This window comes from Stegostoma tigrinum, chromosome 22 (assembly GCF_030684315.1).
Source record: "Stegostoma tigrinum isolate sSteTig4 chromosome 22, sSteTig4.hap1, whole genome shotgun sequence".
Taxonomy (NCBI): domain Eukaryota; kingdom Metazoa; phylum Chordata; class Chondrichthyes; order Orectolobiformes; family Stegostomatidae; genus Stegostoma; species Stegostoma tigrinum.
Window position 1 is genome coordinate 12,260,257 of NC_081375.1, and position 15,379 is coordinate 12,275,635.

The following is a 15,379-nucleotide window of genomic DNA, read 5'->3' on the forward strand; positions in this document are numbered from 1 at the left end:
TGGCAAGTAGATTAATTTAGGCGATCAGGTCGGCGTGGATGAGATGGACCGAAGGGTCTGTTTCCGTGCCGTACAGTTCTATATCTGCAAGGGACCATCTTCTGAGGGGGTGGTTAGTAATGGGTAGTAAATGTTGAGTTTGTCAGTGATCGCTCCCTGAACGGGGGTAGAGAGTCCCTGGATGGTTCCGCATTGGTGCACAGTGTAAAGGGGGCGTGTGATGTGACGGAGGGACGGGGGTATTTAAAAGGAGCTGGAGATGGTCCCTTTCCCATTCGGAGCTCCTGCTGCCAGTTTCACTGAAGCACCAAGATGCCAGCCCTGGACAGCTCACTGAAACTTGCAACACTCAGTCTGCTGCTGGCCAGTTTGCTGCCCGGACCCGGGCAAGCCTGGTACAAGCAGGCAGCCGGACCCACCTACTACTCGGTCGGCAGAGCCTCCGGGCTCCTATCCGGCATCCGCCGCTCTCCCTACATTCGCAGATCGGAGCCCGGCCCGGGGCCAGAGGCGGCAGGGAACGGCGTGGAGCCGGAGCAGGGCAGTCAGCACCGGGCTCCCGCCCTCATCAAAACCATGGTGAGTGGGAGTGGGGAGGTGGGGGGAAGAGACGTGAGGAGCATAGGGTGAGATGAGCAGGAAGAGGGAGAGGTGGGCAGGGGGAGGGAGGGGGGAGATGAGGGGGAGAAGTGGAGAGGGAGAGATGGGCAGGGAGAGGGAGAAGTGGAGAGATGGACAGAGAGAGGGAGAGATGGGCAGGGAGAGAGAGAGGGAGAGGGAGAAGTGGAGAGATGGACAGAGAGAGGGAGAGATGGGCAGGGAGAGAAAGGGGGAGATGAGCAGGGAGAAGGAGAGATGGGCAGGGAGAGAGAGAGGGGGAGAGATGGACAGAGAGAGGGAGAGATGGACAGGGAGAGGAGCGGGTGGAGATGAGCAGGGAGAGGGAGAGGTGGAAAGGGAGAGATGAGCAGGGAGATGGAGAGATGGAGGTGGATAGATGGACAGGGATAGGGAGGGGGAGATGGAGAGGGGGAGAAAAGTGAGACAGAGGGAGAGAGGGAGGCATGGAGATGGAGAGGGAGAGTGGGAGAGCAGGAGACATGGAGACGGAGAGATGGACGGGGATAGGGAGAGGGGGAGATGGAGAGGGCGAGAGAAGTGAGAAGGATGGAGGGAGGGATATGGTTCGGGGAGAGAGGGAAATGGAGAAAGTACAAGAGGGAGAACGGAGGGAAGAGGAGGAATAGGGAATAGATTGGGAAAGGGAAGGGGAGAGTGAAAGGCGGTGGGAAGGGAGGATATGAAGGAGAGAGTGGAATAGATCGACTTTAGGAGAGGGAGGTGAGGGCGAGAGGAGGGAGAGATAGGGGAGTTGGAGGAAAAAAGGTGTGGGGTGGGGAGACACAGGAGAGAAACTCGAAAAGACAGGAAGAGGGACGTGTGGGATCGGGAGAGAGTGAGGAGATGAGGGAAGGCGAAGCGAATGTGGGATAAGGAGAGAGAGGGATGGGTCAGGGAGGATAACAGGGCAGGGAGAAGAGGTGGGGGGAAGGTGAGATGGGGGAGGAGAGAGAGGAAACAGGGAACGGGAGATTCCTAGAGAACAGACAGATAGAGGGGTAAGGGGTGAGGACAGAAGGTGTCACACTGACAGGGAAACAGCGAAAGTCTCCTAAAACAGATAAGGAGTTGGTGGGACTGGGGAAGGGGGGGAGACAGTGGATTGGGAGGTGGTGGGACTGGGGAAGGGGGGAGACAGTGGATTGGGAGGTGGTGGGACTGGGGAAGGGGGAGAGAGTGGATTGGGAGGTGGTGGGACTGGGGAAGGGGGGGGGAGAGTGGATTGGGAAGTGGTGGGACTGGGGAGGGGTTGAGAGAGTGGATTGGGAGGTGGTGGGACTGGGGAAGGGGGGGAGAGAGTGGATTGGGAGGTGGTGGGACTGGGGAAGGGGGGGGAGAGAGTGGATTGGGAAGTGGTGGGACTGGGGAGGGGTTGAGAGACAGAAGATTGGGAGGTGATGGGACTGGGGGATGGGGTGTTGTGGGAGAGATAGAGCATGGAATGTGGGACATGATACAGAGGGACAGCCTGACGAGACAGGTACCAAGGAGGGGAACAGAGTGGGCAGACAGAGAGGGGAGGGTGGGGGCAGACTGGGTTAGGGGGTGGGTGGCGAGATAGTGTGAAAACGGCCGTGACAATACTCGCCGAGGGGACACACAAAGCTCCACGGGAGAAATCTATAGCAGATTCCTTCAAACAGAACTGCATCAAAATGTAACTTTAAACTAATATTATAGACTGTAATGCTGTAGGAAGGCTGTTATTAAGAATGGGGTTACATTTCAGTTCCCTGTGAAAGCGGATTTGTTCCGTATTGGTGCAGGAAGGGGACAGGCTGGCTTTAGGACCGCACGGGAGATGCTCAGTGAGGGTTTGCTAAAGGCTGAGAGAGGAATGTAAACTCTGATCCCCGTAACCCCCCATCTCTCCTCCTTTCGCCCCTGCCCGCTGCCTCAATACACCAGCCTGTACCCAGCAGGGGCACAGAGAACTGTCAGCCTGACCCCGGGGGGGGGGGGGGGTACAGTGAAAGTGAGAGAGGGAAGGGGGGAGAGTGAGAGAGTTGGGGGGGAGAGTGAGAGAGGGGAGGGAGGAGAGTGGGGGGGCGGTTAGGGGAATGTGTGGAAGGGGAGGGGGGCGGTGAAGCGTGAGTAAGGAAGGAGTGTGTGAGAGAGAAGGAGAGGATGAACTGTTTGAACATAGCTGCAGTCCCTGATTTGCAGGGAGGTACAGGTCGAATTCTTTGCAATGAGTAAGTTTGCGCCCAGGCTCAGTGCAGACAGAGACCACAAGGATTACAACCAGAACTGAAATCCCTTAAAAAATATCCCGGCTGGAGGATGGTTTTAAAGTAAAACCCTTCACAACACAAACCATCCACACATATCTCTGGCGGTGTTAGTAGAGACATTGTTGAAGTCAACCTGTTCAGAAATGTTATTAACAATGACGGGAGCAGGTGGGACTTTTATCTGTCTTAGAGGAAGGAACGCTGCCACAGGGACAGTGGAGTTGTAACATTGTCTTATTCTGGTGGCCCTGGCAGTTAGGAGATGATGCACAATGGGAGCTCCCGGTTCCGAAGAATAGTCCTGCAGGATCTGAAATGTGTTCTCTGTCTCTAGAGAGGCTGCGTTTCTCCAGCACTTTCTGCTTTTAATAAATGGTTGTTGGTGCTTCTGTGTGCATTCATTCCACAGGCTGTCTGCTTGAAAGACATCTCTCCCAACCTGCAGAGCTGTGAACTCATCCAGGATGGTCTGAACACTTTCCAATGCAAGGCTGATGTATATCTGTCGCTGGACTCACAGGACTGTATGAACGCCTGATCCCACTCATTCTCTCGCCCTCAACAGAAACCCCTACAAACTGATCCTGACACTCAGTGTTTCATTACTTATATCCATTTTGAACAATTTAGAATTGACCCTGAATTTTAATGTTAACTCCGAGCTCATGAACCTGTGTTAAAATACAAGAAACTAATTCCTTTGCTGCAGGGCAGTCCCCCAGTGTCTATTTTTGTTAATGATCGATTGCAATATTTAAAAACATTTCGGTGAATATGGAGAACCATTGTATAAATGAGCTGTGCATTGGTGCAATTCTAATGTGTCTGTAACTTTAAATGACTTATTAATTATATTTCAGCCTTAAAACGTGTCCTGGCTCCTGTTTGAATGTATGGCATTTGACCGTCCTTTAGATACTTAACAATAACCTACAGAAAAACAGTCCAGGATGAAAAAAAACTAAACTTGAGAAAAATACAGTAATTTTTAAAAAATCTAAATTCTCATATATAGCAAATCATATAAGTAGCAGTTAATTTGTAATGAAGGAGGCTTATAGAGGGAAAGTCATAAATCGTATGACTATTTATACAGAGAACTTTATTACTTTTGTCCCGTGTGTGACAGAGAATGCGTGCACATATGCACCTGTAGGTGTATAAATGTGTACTTGTGCACTGTATCTGTATGCGCACAATAAATTTGTGCGTCCTGCACCTGTTTATGTACACTCTGGGTATTGAATGCATGTATATCTGCATATACTATATCTGGGTGTGCGTATGTTACATTCAGAATGAGAAAAATTAAGCAAACACATCCACTCTACGACAACGACTATTACTATCTCAAATAGCAACTCTTTTTAAAAATGCATTAAAGTTTGGGTCCCTTCATTAAATGCAGAAAAGCCACTTCACTGCAGCTGGTCGTGGCATCATCAAAAGATGTGCAGGTTGGTGGATTGGCCATGCTAAATTGCCCGTAGTGCTCAGGGGTGTGTGGGTTATAGGGGGATGGGTCTGGGTGGGATGCTCCAAAGGGCAGTGTGGACTTGTTGGGCCGAAGGGCCTGTTTCCACACTGTTGGGAATCTAATCTAATCACAAAAGTCTGATAAAACACCATGTAATACATATCGAGGCTGGTGTCCTGGATAATAATGTTCAGTTTCCAAAATTGTTATACATGAACCAACTTAAAAACCTGAAAATAACAAATATAATTGAACATTTCAGACAAAAGACCAAAAAACATCTCAGGAGACATGAAATGTTTAAGATGGGAACAATTCTGTGTTTGTTTAATAAAGGCAAAATATCACAGATGTTCAAAATCTGACAGAAAGGCAGAGAAACTCAGCAGATGTGGCAGCATCTTTAGAGAGAGAAACAGAGTTACTGTTTCGTGTGCAATGGGACTTCTTCACAATGGGCTTTTGTATAGGCAGTGGTCAGAAATAAAACTCTGCAAGTGCCTTAAAATTCATTAAATATTTCACTTTGTCAAAACAACCCGCTTTGTTTTGATGCCTCCCTTATCCTAGCTCACTTCTGATTTCTTCCCCAATCTTTCAACCACATTCACTTTGACTTTCATTGATGGTAACCATCACCTGAATGGGGATGTCACTAGAATCCTTTGTGTCTTCTTCAGCTTTCTTCAAGTCTCTGTACATCTGGAACCAGGAAATGGGGACTGAGAACTAGGGCCAGACTATTCAGATGTTAGGAAGCACTTCTACACACAAAGGGTGGGAGAGGTTTGGAAATCCCTTCCACAAATGGCAACAGATGTTAGTTCAGTTGTAATTTTAAATCTGAGAAAGATGATTTTTTTTGTTCAGTAAAGGGATTAAAGTCAGGTAAATAGAGTTAAGCCGCTGATCAGCCAGGATTTCACTGAATGGCCTCCATCAGTTCCCGTGTTCCCTCAGGTCAACATCTCAAAGTTACCCACACAGATATTTTCTTCTGTTTTTATTGTCAACTCTCTCCTTCCATTGGTACCAACTACCTTTTCATTCTTCTCTAAAGTGGCAACCAAGACATTGCACTCCTCCATGTCTCCAGTTTTTAAATCTTCAATCCTCCCAAACTTATCCAACATCCATTAGTCCATTCCCACTCTCTCTCAAAACACATGCAAACAACTGAACAGAGGCTGTGGTGGTGATGATCGAGGTCGGGGGGGGGGCATGAAATGGAAGTTTACTGGCACAGCGCTGGCTGAGTAACCCAAAGACCACACCATACAGGAGCAGAATCGGGCCATCTGGCTCATCGGGTTTGCTCTGCTATTCAACGAGGGCTGGTATGTTTTTGAAGCCCATTCTCCTGCTTACTCCAACTAACCCTCCATCCCCTGACTAATCAAGAGCCTTTCTATCTCTGTCTTAAATACACAATGATCTGGCCTTCACAGCCCTCTGCAGCAATCAGTTCCACAGGCTCACTATCCTCTGGCTAAAGGTATTCCACCTCATCTCGGTTCTAAAGGATTGTCTCTTCACTCTGAGGCTATGCAAATTACTCCTACTGGAGTAAACTTCTTGTCCACGTCCACTCTATCCAGGTCTCTCAGTATTTTGTAAGTTTCAATAAGATTTCCCCACATCCTTGTAAACTCCATCGAGTATAGACTCAGAGTCATCAATCGCTCCTCATTTGACAAGTCCGTCATCCCCAGAATCATTCCTGTAGAACCTTCTCTGGACCCCTCCAAAACCATCAAATTCTCGCTTAGATACAGGGGCTCAAAACTGCTCACAATATTCCAAATGGAGTCTGACCAGAGCCTTACACAGCCTCGGCAGTACATCCCTGCTCTTGAATCCTAGTCCTCTTGAAATGAAGGCCCTACCTTATTGTGTGCAGTTCTGGTCGCCCCATTACAGGAAGGATGTGGAAGCATTGGAAAAGGTGCAGAGGAGATTTACCAGGATGTTGCCTGGTCTGGAGCGTAGGCCCTATGAAGAAAGGCTGAGGGACTTGGGTCTGCTCTCATTGGAGAGAAGGAGGCTAAGAGGGAATTTAATAGAGACATACAAGATGATCAGAGGATTAGATAGGGTGGACAGTGAGAGTCTTTTTCCAAGGATGATGACTTCAGCTTGTACAAGGGGGCATAGCTACAAATTGAGGAGTGATAGATTTAAGACAGATGTCAGAAACAGGTTCTTTACTCAGAGTGGTAGGGGCATGGAACACCCTGCCTGCCAATGTAGTTAACTCAGCCACATTAGGGGCATTTAAACAGTCCTTGGATAAGCAGATGGATGATGGGATAGTGTAGGGGGAGGGGCTTAGATTAGTTCACAGGTCGGCGCAACATCGAGGGCCGAAGGGCCTATTCTGCGCTGTATTGTTCTATGTTCTATGAGACATGGGGTTCAAATCCTACCACAGCAGCTGGGAGAATTTTAATTCAAACCAACAGAGAGAGTCTGGTAATTGAAAACTGTGGTTGTTAGAAACTGATCTGGTTCAGTAGGTGCTCCTTCAAGAAAGAGAAACTGCTGTCTTTCCCTGGTCTGGCCAGCCGGGGAGCTCTGTCTTGCTGTGATGTGGCTGACTCTCTAGCACCTTCCGAAATATCAGCCGCGTCACATTGTTACAGAAATCATCTTCCCTGTGTACCTACACCACTCTGAATGCAGCGGCTCAAGAATCCTACTCAAGGACAAGTAGGAAGGGTGGCCAATATTTGCTGGTCTTGCAATCGATCCCTTGAAGAACTGTAGGTAACTGGGTGGAAACCAGGTCAAACTGAGCGGTGACAGTCTCAGGGAGAGACAGTGATATGTAACAGGTCTCGTTAATGTGGTTCTCCTCCCCAGACTCATCTGCTAAAAAGGAACTGCAGTAAAATAAAAAAGTCACCACTGGAAATACAGAAGAATAGAGCTTGATTTCCAAGAAGGTTCCATTAAAATTATTTTTGCAAATGAAGAGAGCTGACTTTGGAAGGAGGAAAGTTTCACTGTCAAGTTAAAAAGAAATATATATTTGCACATTCTCTCCGTGTCTGTGTGGGTTTCCCCTGGGTGCTCCAGTTTCCTCCCACAGTCCAAAGATGTGCAGGCGAGGTGGATTGGCCATGTTAAATTGCCCGTAGTGTTCAGGGGTGTGTGGGTTATAGGGGGATGGGATGCTCCAAGGGGCGGTGTGAACTTGTTGGGCTGAAGGGCTTGTTTCCACACTGCAGGGAATCTAATCTAATCTAAAAATAACACACACACACACACACACAATTCTTTGTAAAACATGTTCTTTCTACATGACAGAACAGAGGAGTTGGAAACAAGTTTTAGGGGCCATTATCTACTTTATTCTGAAAATACACCAGTGCAACATTTGTCATTCAATATTAACAATACAACAAAATATATCAAGACACAGCTTTTCTATAACATACTGAACCTCCCTTCATTAGAAAGGATTGATTTAGAGGCAGCAACAAACTAGGACATCAGCAAGTCCAGAGACTAAAAGCCAAGGCCCTCCCCTAGCCCGGAGGCAGTGGTGACAGTAGTTTCTGAGCACAGTTGGTGGGAATTGACTGTAAGGTTGCACACTGGTTCACAACAAATGTACCATCGTAGAAAATCCCAGTGTTCGAAGGGTTTGGCCAGATTGTCCCAGTGAACTGCCTTCTCCCACCTCCAATGAAATGTCGCTGGAATTGTCCTCCAAATGCAGCCCCATACTGCCAACGCTGCCTTTGGAATTAGAGACTAGGGATATAGCAGAGGGGTGGGGGGTAAGACATCTGGGCTGTCAGAAGCTTCAAACAGTGCTCACTGTGCCTAGACTGTGCTGGAATGATCGCATTCACAGTCCCTTCTTGCAGACTGGGGGAATGTGGAGCTTTAAATATCCTTCATAGCAAAACCCGCACCGCCCACCCCCGCCAACCCTCACCACCAGGGGTCTGGGTGGCTACAATATTGAAATGATGTGGAGTTTCACCAATTATCCCTCCCCTTCCTGAGAAAAGGAGGTCGCCCAAGGTGCGATATCTCAACACAGCTATCAGTGCGACAAGCCTGTCAGATTTTAGGGAGGTTGGTCCGAGGGTCCGAGTGTTCTGCTCGCCTGATCATGAACCAGAGCAGGCTCTAATCCCAACCTCTGTGGGCAACCGCTTTCTGTCTGAACCCACCCCCCCCCACCCCCAGAACCCTGCCCACTGCACCCAAAGATTATAGCAGAGAGACCGCTTGCAGGTTTTCCTTTATGATGGTGTCCATGACGACCTGGAAGACAACTTGGATGTTGGACGTGTCGGTGGCCGTTGTGAAATGGTGGTAGATCAGCTTCGCTGGGTTCCTGTTGAGAGACAGGAACTGACTGGCAACAAAGCGAGCAGCAGAATCCACATCACAATCAGCACCTGGACAGCAGAGAGAGAGAGAGATCGCTCATAAAACGAGGCGGCAACGCTAAACTGTTCATGTCTGACCCTTTCCAACCAAGGCCCCTGCTCCGCTGCCCACGTCCAAAACCACACCCTTTCCCCATTGTGACTGCCCCTTCTCTGTGCCACCCATTGCCAACAGTGCACAGACTGGGCAGAAAGCAGCTTACTGAAACTGCGAGGTGGGTTTGTAACATGACATGGCATTGTGAGGGGGGGGGGGCGCGCAGGTCACCCCGAGTGAGATCTTAGAGCTTATTACAGTCCCTCTGTAGAGGAGGTATGGCCAGTACCTTAGGAGAGCATAGAGACATTTAAGGTGGGTGGTGTTGGGGGTGGGGGGGGGAGATGTCCAATTCTAATACAAGGGAACAGGGAAGGGAGAAATGTTGATGGGTCAGATGAAGGAGGGGTGCAAGGCCCACATGGAGTAAAAGGGCTGGCAGGAGCTACTTAGACCGAATGGTCTATTATTTCTGTGCTATAAACACTGGGAAAGCGTGGGAACACCAGCACCTGCTAGTTCCCATCCAAGCCACAAACACGTGGAATTATATCGCCATTCCCCAGAGGAAAGGTGGAGAGCGGTGAGTTAATGGAGTGAACCAAATTATAAGAGGTCTAGATAAGAGTAGACAGGGAAGATCTAGATGAACCTATCAGGGACGTCAATTACTGGGGGGGGGGGGGGGGGGAGGAATCGAAGGTGATGGGTGGAAAAGGTTAGAAGTGTCTCAGGTTGGATGGGAGTTGACACAGAGTCCCGGATCTGGCCTGAAAGCACTAGAACCTGCAGGGCTAGGGGCTGGAAAGTGGAGTTAGAACTGATGGCTAGTTTCGTTTTTAGCCAGAGCTGACACGAGGACGTGAATGGCCTCCTTCCAAGCCATATCTTTTTCCGAAGCAACGTAGTGCTCATTGTCACCACCAAGTCAAAGTCCTGCAGCTTCCCTCACTGACAGCATTGTGAGTGCCCTGAAGGCAGGGAAGATGAGAGTCAGTTTTCCTGGAAACTCTACTGCATTTGCTAACAGTCAGTTCCAAACTGGAATCTGGAATCGGATTATCCTAGGATGTGGCTATAAGATCCAAGATAGGTCTCGGCAGAGTAAATCCAAGATGTTTCCCCAGCTGTGAGCAGTGGGGGTTTTGAGGAAGGGAGGGGAGGGACAAGGGTCTGGAACCAAAGGTACTGTCTCAGAATGAGGGGCAAGGAGTGAGGCAAGCTGCAATTTCTTCACTCAGAAACTGGGGACTCAGAACTGAGTTACATTCGAGAAAAGATATTGATAGATTTCTGGATATTAAAAGGTAGGAAGGACATGAGGATAATGTTCAGTTGAGGTAGATGATGGGCTGTGACGTAGCCAAATGCTGCAGCAGGTTTGAATGGTCTGTTCCACCTGTTCCCATTTCCCAAACAGCATTTGGGCAGAGAGAGAATTCAAAAAGTGGTAACAGGAGGGGAATCTCCAAAGGCGCACAAAGTGATTGCTCACTCAGCCTACAACCAAGCCCTCGTTTCATTGGTGAAAAGAGGCTACATTCTCTTCAAGACGTCCATTTCAAATTAGACTCTCTCATATTGCACAGCTTTTTGGGTTAAGGGGGTTTCAATCGGATCCAGGACCCACTCCAACATTATTCAACTGCTGTTCTCCTCTCCTTGAGGATGGGACAGGGAGGACACCAGATTTAGGTTAATCTCGCTGAGATCAGGCCCTGGAAACAGGATGGGGCACTCACTGGCACCCCACAGCTCAGTCACATCAGGGGAGTCCAGGCTGCTCACTTAGCCCCTGCCATTCCACTGGATCATGACTGATCTTTCAGCTCAATTCCACCATCCCAGATTTCCTTCGATCCACCGATCTCTGCCTTCAATATACGCCAGAAAGCACAGAGATCCATCTGGCAGCTACCTTGCAAGAAACTTTGGCAGTGGGTGGGGCTAGTTAGATGACAAGGGGCAGGAGGGGTTTGCTTTGGTCAGAAAGTTGCGAGTCAAAGTCCCACTCTGGAGGCCCGAACACAAGTGACAGGGCCAGGAGCAGCCCTGAGGGAATGCGACACGGTCAATGGTGCTGGGGGTTAAAACTGTATCAGAGATAATGGGAACTGCAGACGCTGGAGAATCCAAGATAACAATCTGTGAAGCTGGATGAACACAGCCGGCCAAGCAGCATCTCAGGAGCACAAAAGTTGGCGTTGAAGAAGGGTCTAGGCCTGAAATGTCAACTTTTGTTCTCCTGAGATGCTGCTTGGCCTGCTGTGTTCATCCAGCTCCACAGTTTGTTATCACGGTCAATGGTGCTGTTGTTTGGAGATGTTAAACAGGGCTCTGTCTGTTCTCTTGGGTATTAAAGATCTCATGCCACTACCTTAAAGACATACAGGGAAACTCTCTCAGGTCTCCTTGCAAATATTCATCCTTTAACCAACTGATTATAACCAACTTTAAAACTTTATTTTCCAAGTTTACACTGAGAAGATTAGTGCTGAACTTTTTAAACTCATTTCTTTATTTCTCTGTTAGTGTAACAGTCATTATCACTTGGCAGTCTGTGGGAACTTACTGAGTGCAAATTGGCTGCAGTGTTTCTCCTCAGAATAACTGTACTTCATTGTCAACCTATTTCCAAATCCAAGAATGTGAAGACTATCACATAAATGCAAGGTATGATGATGATGATGATGATGATCAAGGTTTCTACTTGAACACATACTACAGCCTCAGCTCAGTGTGTAATGAACATCCTTCAGAATTAATGCCAATTTCACAGATCTGTCTTCAAATGAGGTAACACAGCTGCTCCCAGCACTGACTGGCTACGTCCCCTGAACACAGTGCTATCTGCAGCTGATCCACTGAGATTTCAGGACAAGGAAGATGTCAAGGTGGAAAATTAAACAGTTATGTTGGCCACCAACCAACAATTTCACACAGCATCATCTCCCTCACTGATAGTCAGTCACAGTTCTATCTGCACAGTTGGTGCAGCTCCCCCATTTCACTCCTGCTTTGGTCAAACATTTGTTCTACAGGGAAAAACACAGACAGAACTGGGGAAATGAGGGCCTATGTTTCCAATTCCAAACTTCAGCCTAAACCCTCGATGATATATCCAAGCTTTTCCAACTCTGGCTTCTTGTGCCCTGAAGAACCTGGGTAAGTGCTGATTTCCAGACACCATGATTATTAATGCACATAAAAACAAGGAACAAGAGAGGGGCCTTCAGCCCTTCAAGCCTGCTCCCCCATTCAATAAGATCATAGCTGATCTGATTTTAACCTCAATTCTACATTCCTGCGTATCTCCAATAATCCTTCATTCCCTTGGTCATCAAGAATCTACCCTGGTCTTAAAAATATATCTCATTCACTGCCTTTCAGAGGAATGGAATCCTAAAGACCCTCAATCCTCAGAGAAAATATATTACCGCGTCTCTGTCTTAAATGGATGATCCCTTACTTTTAACAAGTACACCTAGATTCTCTCACGAGAGGAAGTGTCTTTTTCCACATCCACCCAGTCAAGTCTCCTCAGGGCCTTCTATGTTTCAATGAAATCACCTTAGAGTCTAAATTCCAGAGGATTCAGGCCAAGCTTGCCAGGTCTTTCCTGAAAAAGCAATCCACTTATTCCAGGTTTGAGTCAAGCAGACATTTCTGAACTGTTACAAACACATTAACATCTTTCTGTTAGTACAGCAAACAGTCCCTTATACAGTACTCCAGGTGTGGTCTCACCGATGTCCCTATAACTGAAATACAGTCCTTTTCATCAGCTGATGAGACACAGATCCTGGGATTCTTTCCTAAACCTTTCCCGCTCTTTTTATTATGTGCAGGATGTTGTCATAAAAAGACCAACAATCAATTCTTTACTCTCAAGCAAAAAGATCAATGTTCAATTCTTGTTGTATGATCGATGAAGACGACAGCAAAGGGCCATCATTTAAACATATTTTACTTCTTTGTTGAGAATGCAGTTTTGCAGCACTGCACTGTCAGCCTCAGCAACACCCCCTTCCTCCCCTTCAAAAACAAAACACTGAATTCCAAACATACAGCCCAAGGGCCATTTTCATGGTTGCTACCGTATGTTGACAAAATATATTTCCCTTAGAATTGGAGCGGAAGACCGTTCAGCCCATCAAGTCTGTGCAAGACCTTGCCGAGAGCAAATCATGTTATTTTTCCTTTAAGTATTTCTCCAACTCCCTTCTGAGGCTAATCTGTATCTGCCCAGCCCCACATGCCAAATTCTCACTGCTCCTCAAATAAAACCCCCTTTTGTTGCAGCACCTTGGGTCCTTTTACCAACTGCCACTAGAACTAGTTATTCTTGATTAAGGCCATCCCTCAGGGCTAAACCGACAATGGTTACGATGTATACCTTTATATATCTTATGAATACAGAACATTTCAGTGAACAGTAGATGAGGTAAGATGATGACAACTCCCTGGGAACAGGTGCATCTTACTTTCTGTTCAGGGTGGGGAAAGAGGGGGAGAGCGCTGAAGTATTGGGTGAAAATTGCCTACTGATGAACTGAGATTTTAAACAGTTTAGGCTTTCAAGCAAGCGTTAGGGATTAGCGGACAATGGCATTGGATGTCAGAACAAAACTGGCTCTCTCGGTGACTTCAGTTGCACCCTGCTTCAACTCTACATATCTCCACAGACAATCTGCTCCTCTAGTAATGGCCTTTCCTCTCCATTTACCCATTCCCTGTATCCAACAATGGCCCCATCTTCTTCGTACCAATACCTTTCCCATTCCAGCTGTTCCCCTCAGTCCCTCTTCACTTCCAATGCTCATGGAATCACAGAATCCCTAAAGTTTGGAAGCAGGCCGTTTGGCCCATCGAGGCCACACAGGTCCTCTGAAGAACATCCCACCCAGACCCAAACCCCCACCCCAACCATATCCCTGTAACCCCACATTTCCCATGGCCAATCAACCTAAGCTGCACACCTTTGGACTGTGGGAGGAAACCGGAGCACCCGGAGGAAACCCACGCAGACACGGGGAGAGTGTGCAAACTCCACACAGACAGTTGCCGAAACCAACCCGGGTCCCTGGTGCTGTGAGGCAGCAGTGCTAAGCACTGAGCCACCGTGCTGCCTCTCATCTCTCCTCTCTGATGCTTATCAGAATCAGTAATACAGCATACTGCACAGAAGAGGCCCTTCAGCCCATCCAGTCTGTCCGGACATATCGACACAAGCCCCACTTTCCAGCACATAGCCCATAGCCTTGCACGTTATACAACCTCTATTCACCCTGACAAAAAATTGAGTCATTTCATTCTGAAACAAATTTCTTCACCACAGAAACCCCAACCACAGTCTATCAAAGACCCTAAGATGTAGAAGCAGGAAAGAGGCCATTCAGCCCATCAAGTCTGCTCTGTCATTCAAAGGGTCACAGCTGAACTGATACAAGGGTGCTGCCAGGATTGGAAGGTTTGAGTTACTGAGAGACTGAATAGGCTGGGGCTAAGTTCCCTGGAGCATCAGAGGCTGAGGGGTGACCTTACAGAGGCTTATAAAATTATGAGGAGCATGAATAGCCAAGATCTTTTCCCCAGAGTAGGGGAGTCCAACACTAGAGTTTTTAAAGGTGAGAGTATAATGAGTTAAAAGGGACTGAAGGGGTATCTTTTTCATGCAGAGGGTAGTGCGTGTGTGGAGCTGCCTGAGGAAGTGGTGGAGGCTGGTACAATTACAACATTTAAAAGGCACCTGGATGGGTATATGGATAGAAAGGATTTAGAGGGATGGGGGCCAAATGCCGGCAAATAGTTCTAGATTTATTTAAGCTATCTGGTTGGCATGGACCAAGAAGAATCTGTTTCTGTGCTGTACAGCTCATTGACTCTGTGGCAATTTCCTTCCTTTCCCTCATAAGCCCCGATTCCCCCTCAGACTCAATTGAATAAATCAGTGTGATTACTTTGTACCATGGTCTGTGGGGCAACCAGGAACGATCAATCAATACTAACCTGCCAGCAACACTGGGAACAGGGCAGGATGGAGGGGTGGGTATGACAGAAAGAAAAGCAACAATGCTTATTGCTTTGATTTGAAAAGGTCAAGCACAAAAAGTCATTTAAATTTCATAAATTGAGATGAACTCGGCAGTCTCACTAAAAAGTAGAAATGTCTCGACAGGTCAAAACCCAGAGGAAAAACAAGCCAGTGCACCACATTTATTCAATTACAGAAAATATGCAGAATGGTATTTATCCTCAGGTCCCAGCTGGCATTTCAAAATGGACAGATCTGAAAGCCCTGACCAGAAAGTGAACTTCATTCTCCCATGGTCTTGCTTCTTATTATTGTGGCCTTCCAACTCCTGTCAGGATTTCCGATTAGATTCACTTTTTCCATTCCGACAAACTCATCGAAGCAGAATTAATTTTTTGCATCAAGAGCACGGTTTGAGCCACCTGAGCCACTTTAAGCTGTTAAGAGACCAGCTTTTTCAGGACCTGGTAAAGCTCTTGACATCTCCAGAGGAAGGAGTAAGCTTCAGTCAGCCAACAAACACTTTCCAACCAAACACTCCAAATTCAGCATTAAAAATGAAATAAT

General features: G+C 47.5%; 2 protein-coding genes across 4 annotated transcripts in view; one reads left to right on the forward strand and one right to left on the reverse strand.

Annotated features, from left to right (window-relative positions):
• The first annotated feature begins 284 nt into the window (after positions 1-284).
• Positions 285-3,727, forward strand: npb (neuropeptide B). The gene is made up of 2 exons (XM_048555367.1): positions 285-579; positions 3,265-3,727. Exons 1-2 carry the CDS (start codon positions 313-315, stop codon positions 3,391-3,393), a joined length of 396 nt encoding a protein of 131 aa, XP_048411324.1. The 5' UTR covers positions 285-312; the 3' UTR covers positions 3,394-3,727.
• Positions 3,728-8,542: 4,815 nt separating this feature from the next.
• Positions 8,543-15,379, reverse strand: part of gnav1 (guanine nucleotide binding protein (G protein) alpha v1) — a 118,160-nt gene continuing 111,323 nt past the window's right edge. For all 3 annotated transcript variants that reach the window (XM_048555595.2, XM_048555594.1, XM_048555596.2), the window contains exon 9: positions 8,543-8,750. In XM_048555595.2, the coding sequence (XP_048411552.1) occupies positions 8,560-8,750 (191 nt within the window). In that variant the 3' untranslated portion in view covers positions 8,543-8,559. The remainder of the gene's footprint in view (positions 8,751-15,379) is intronic.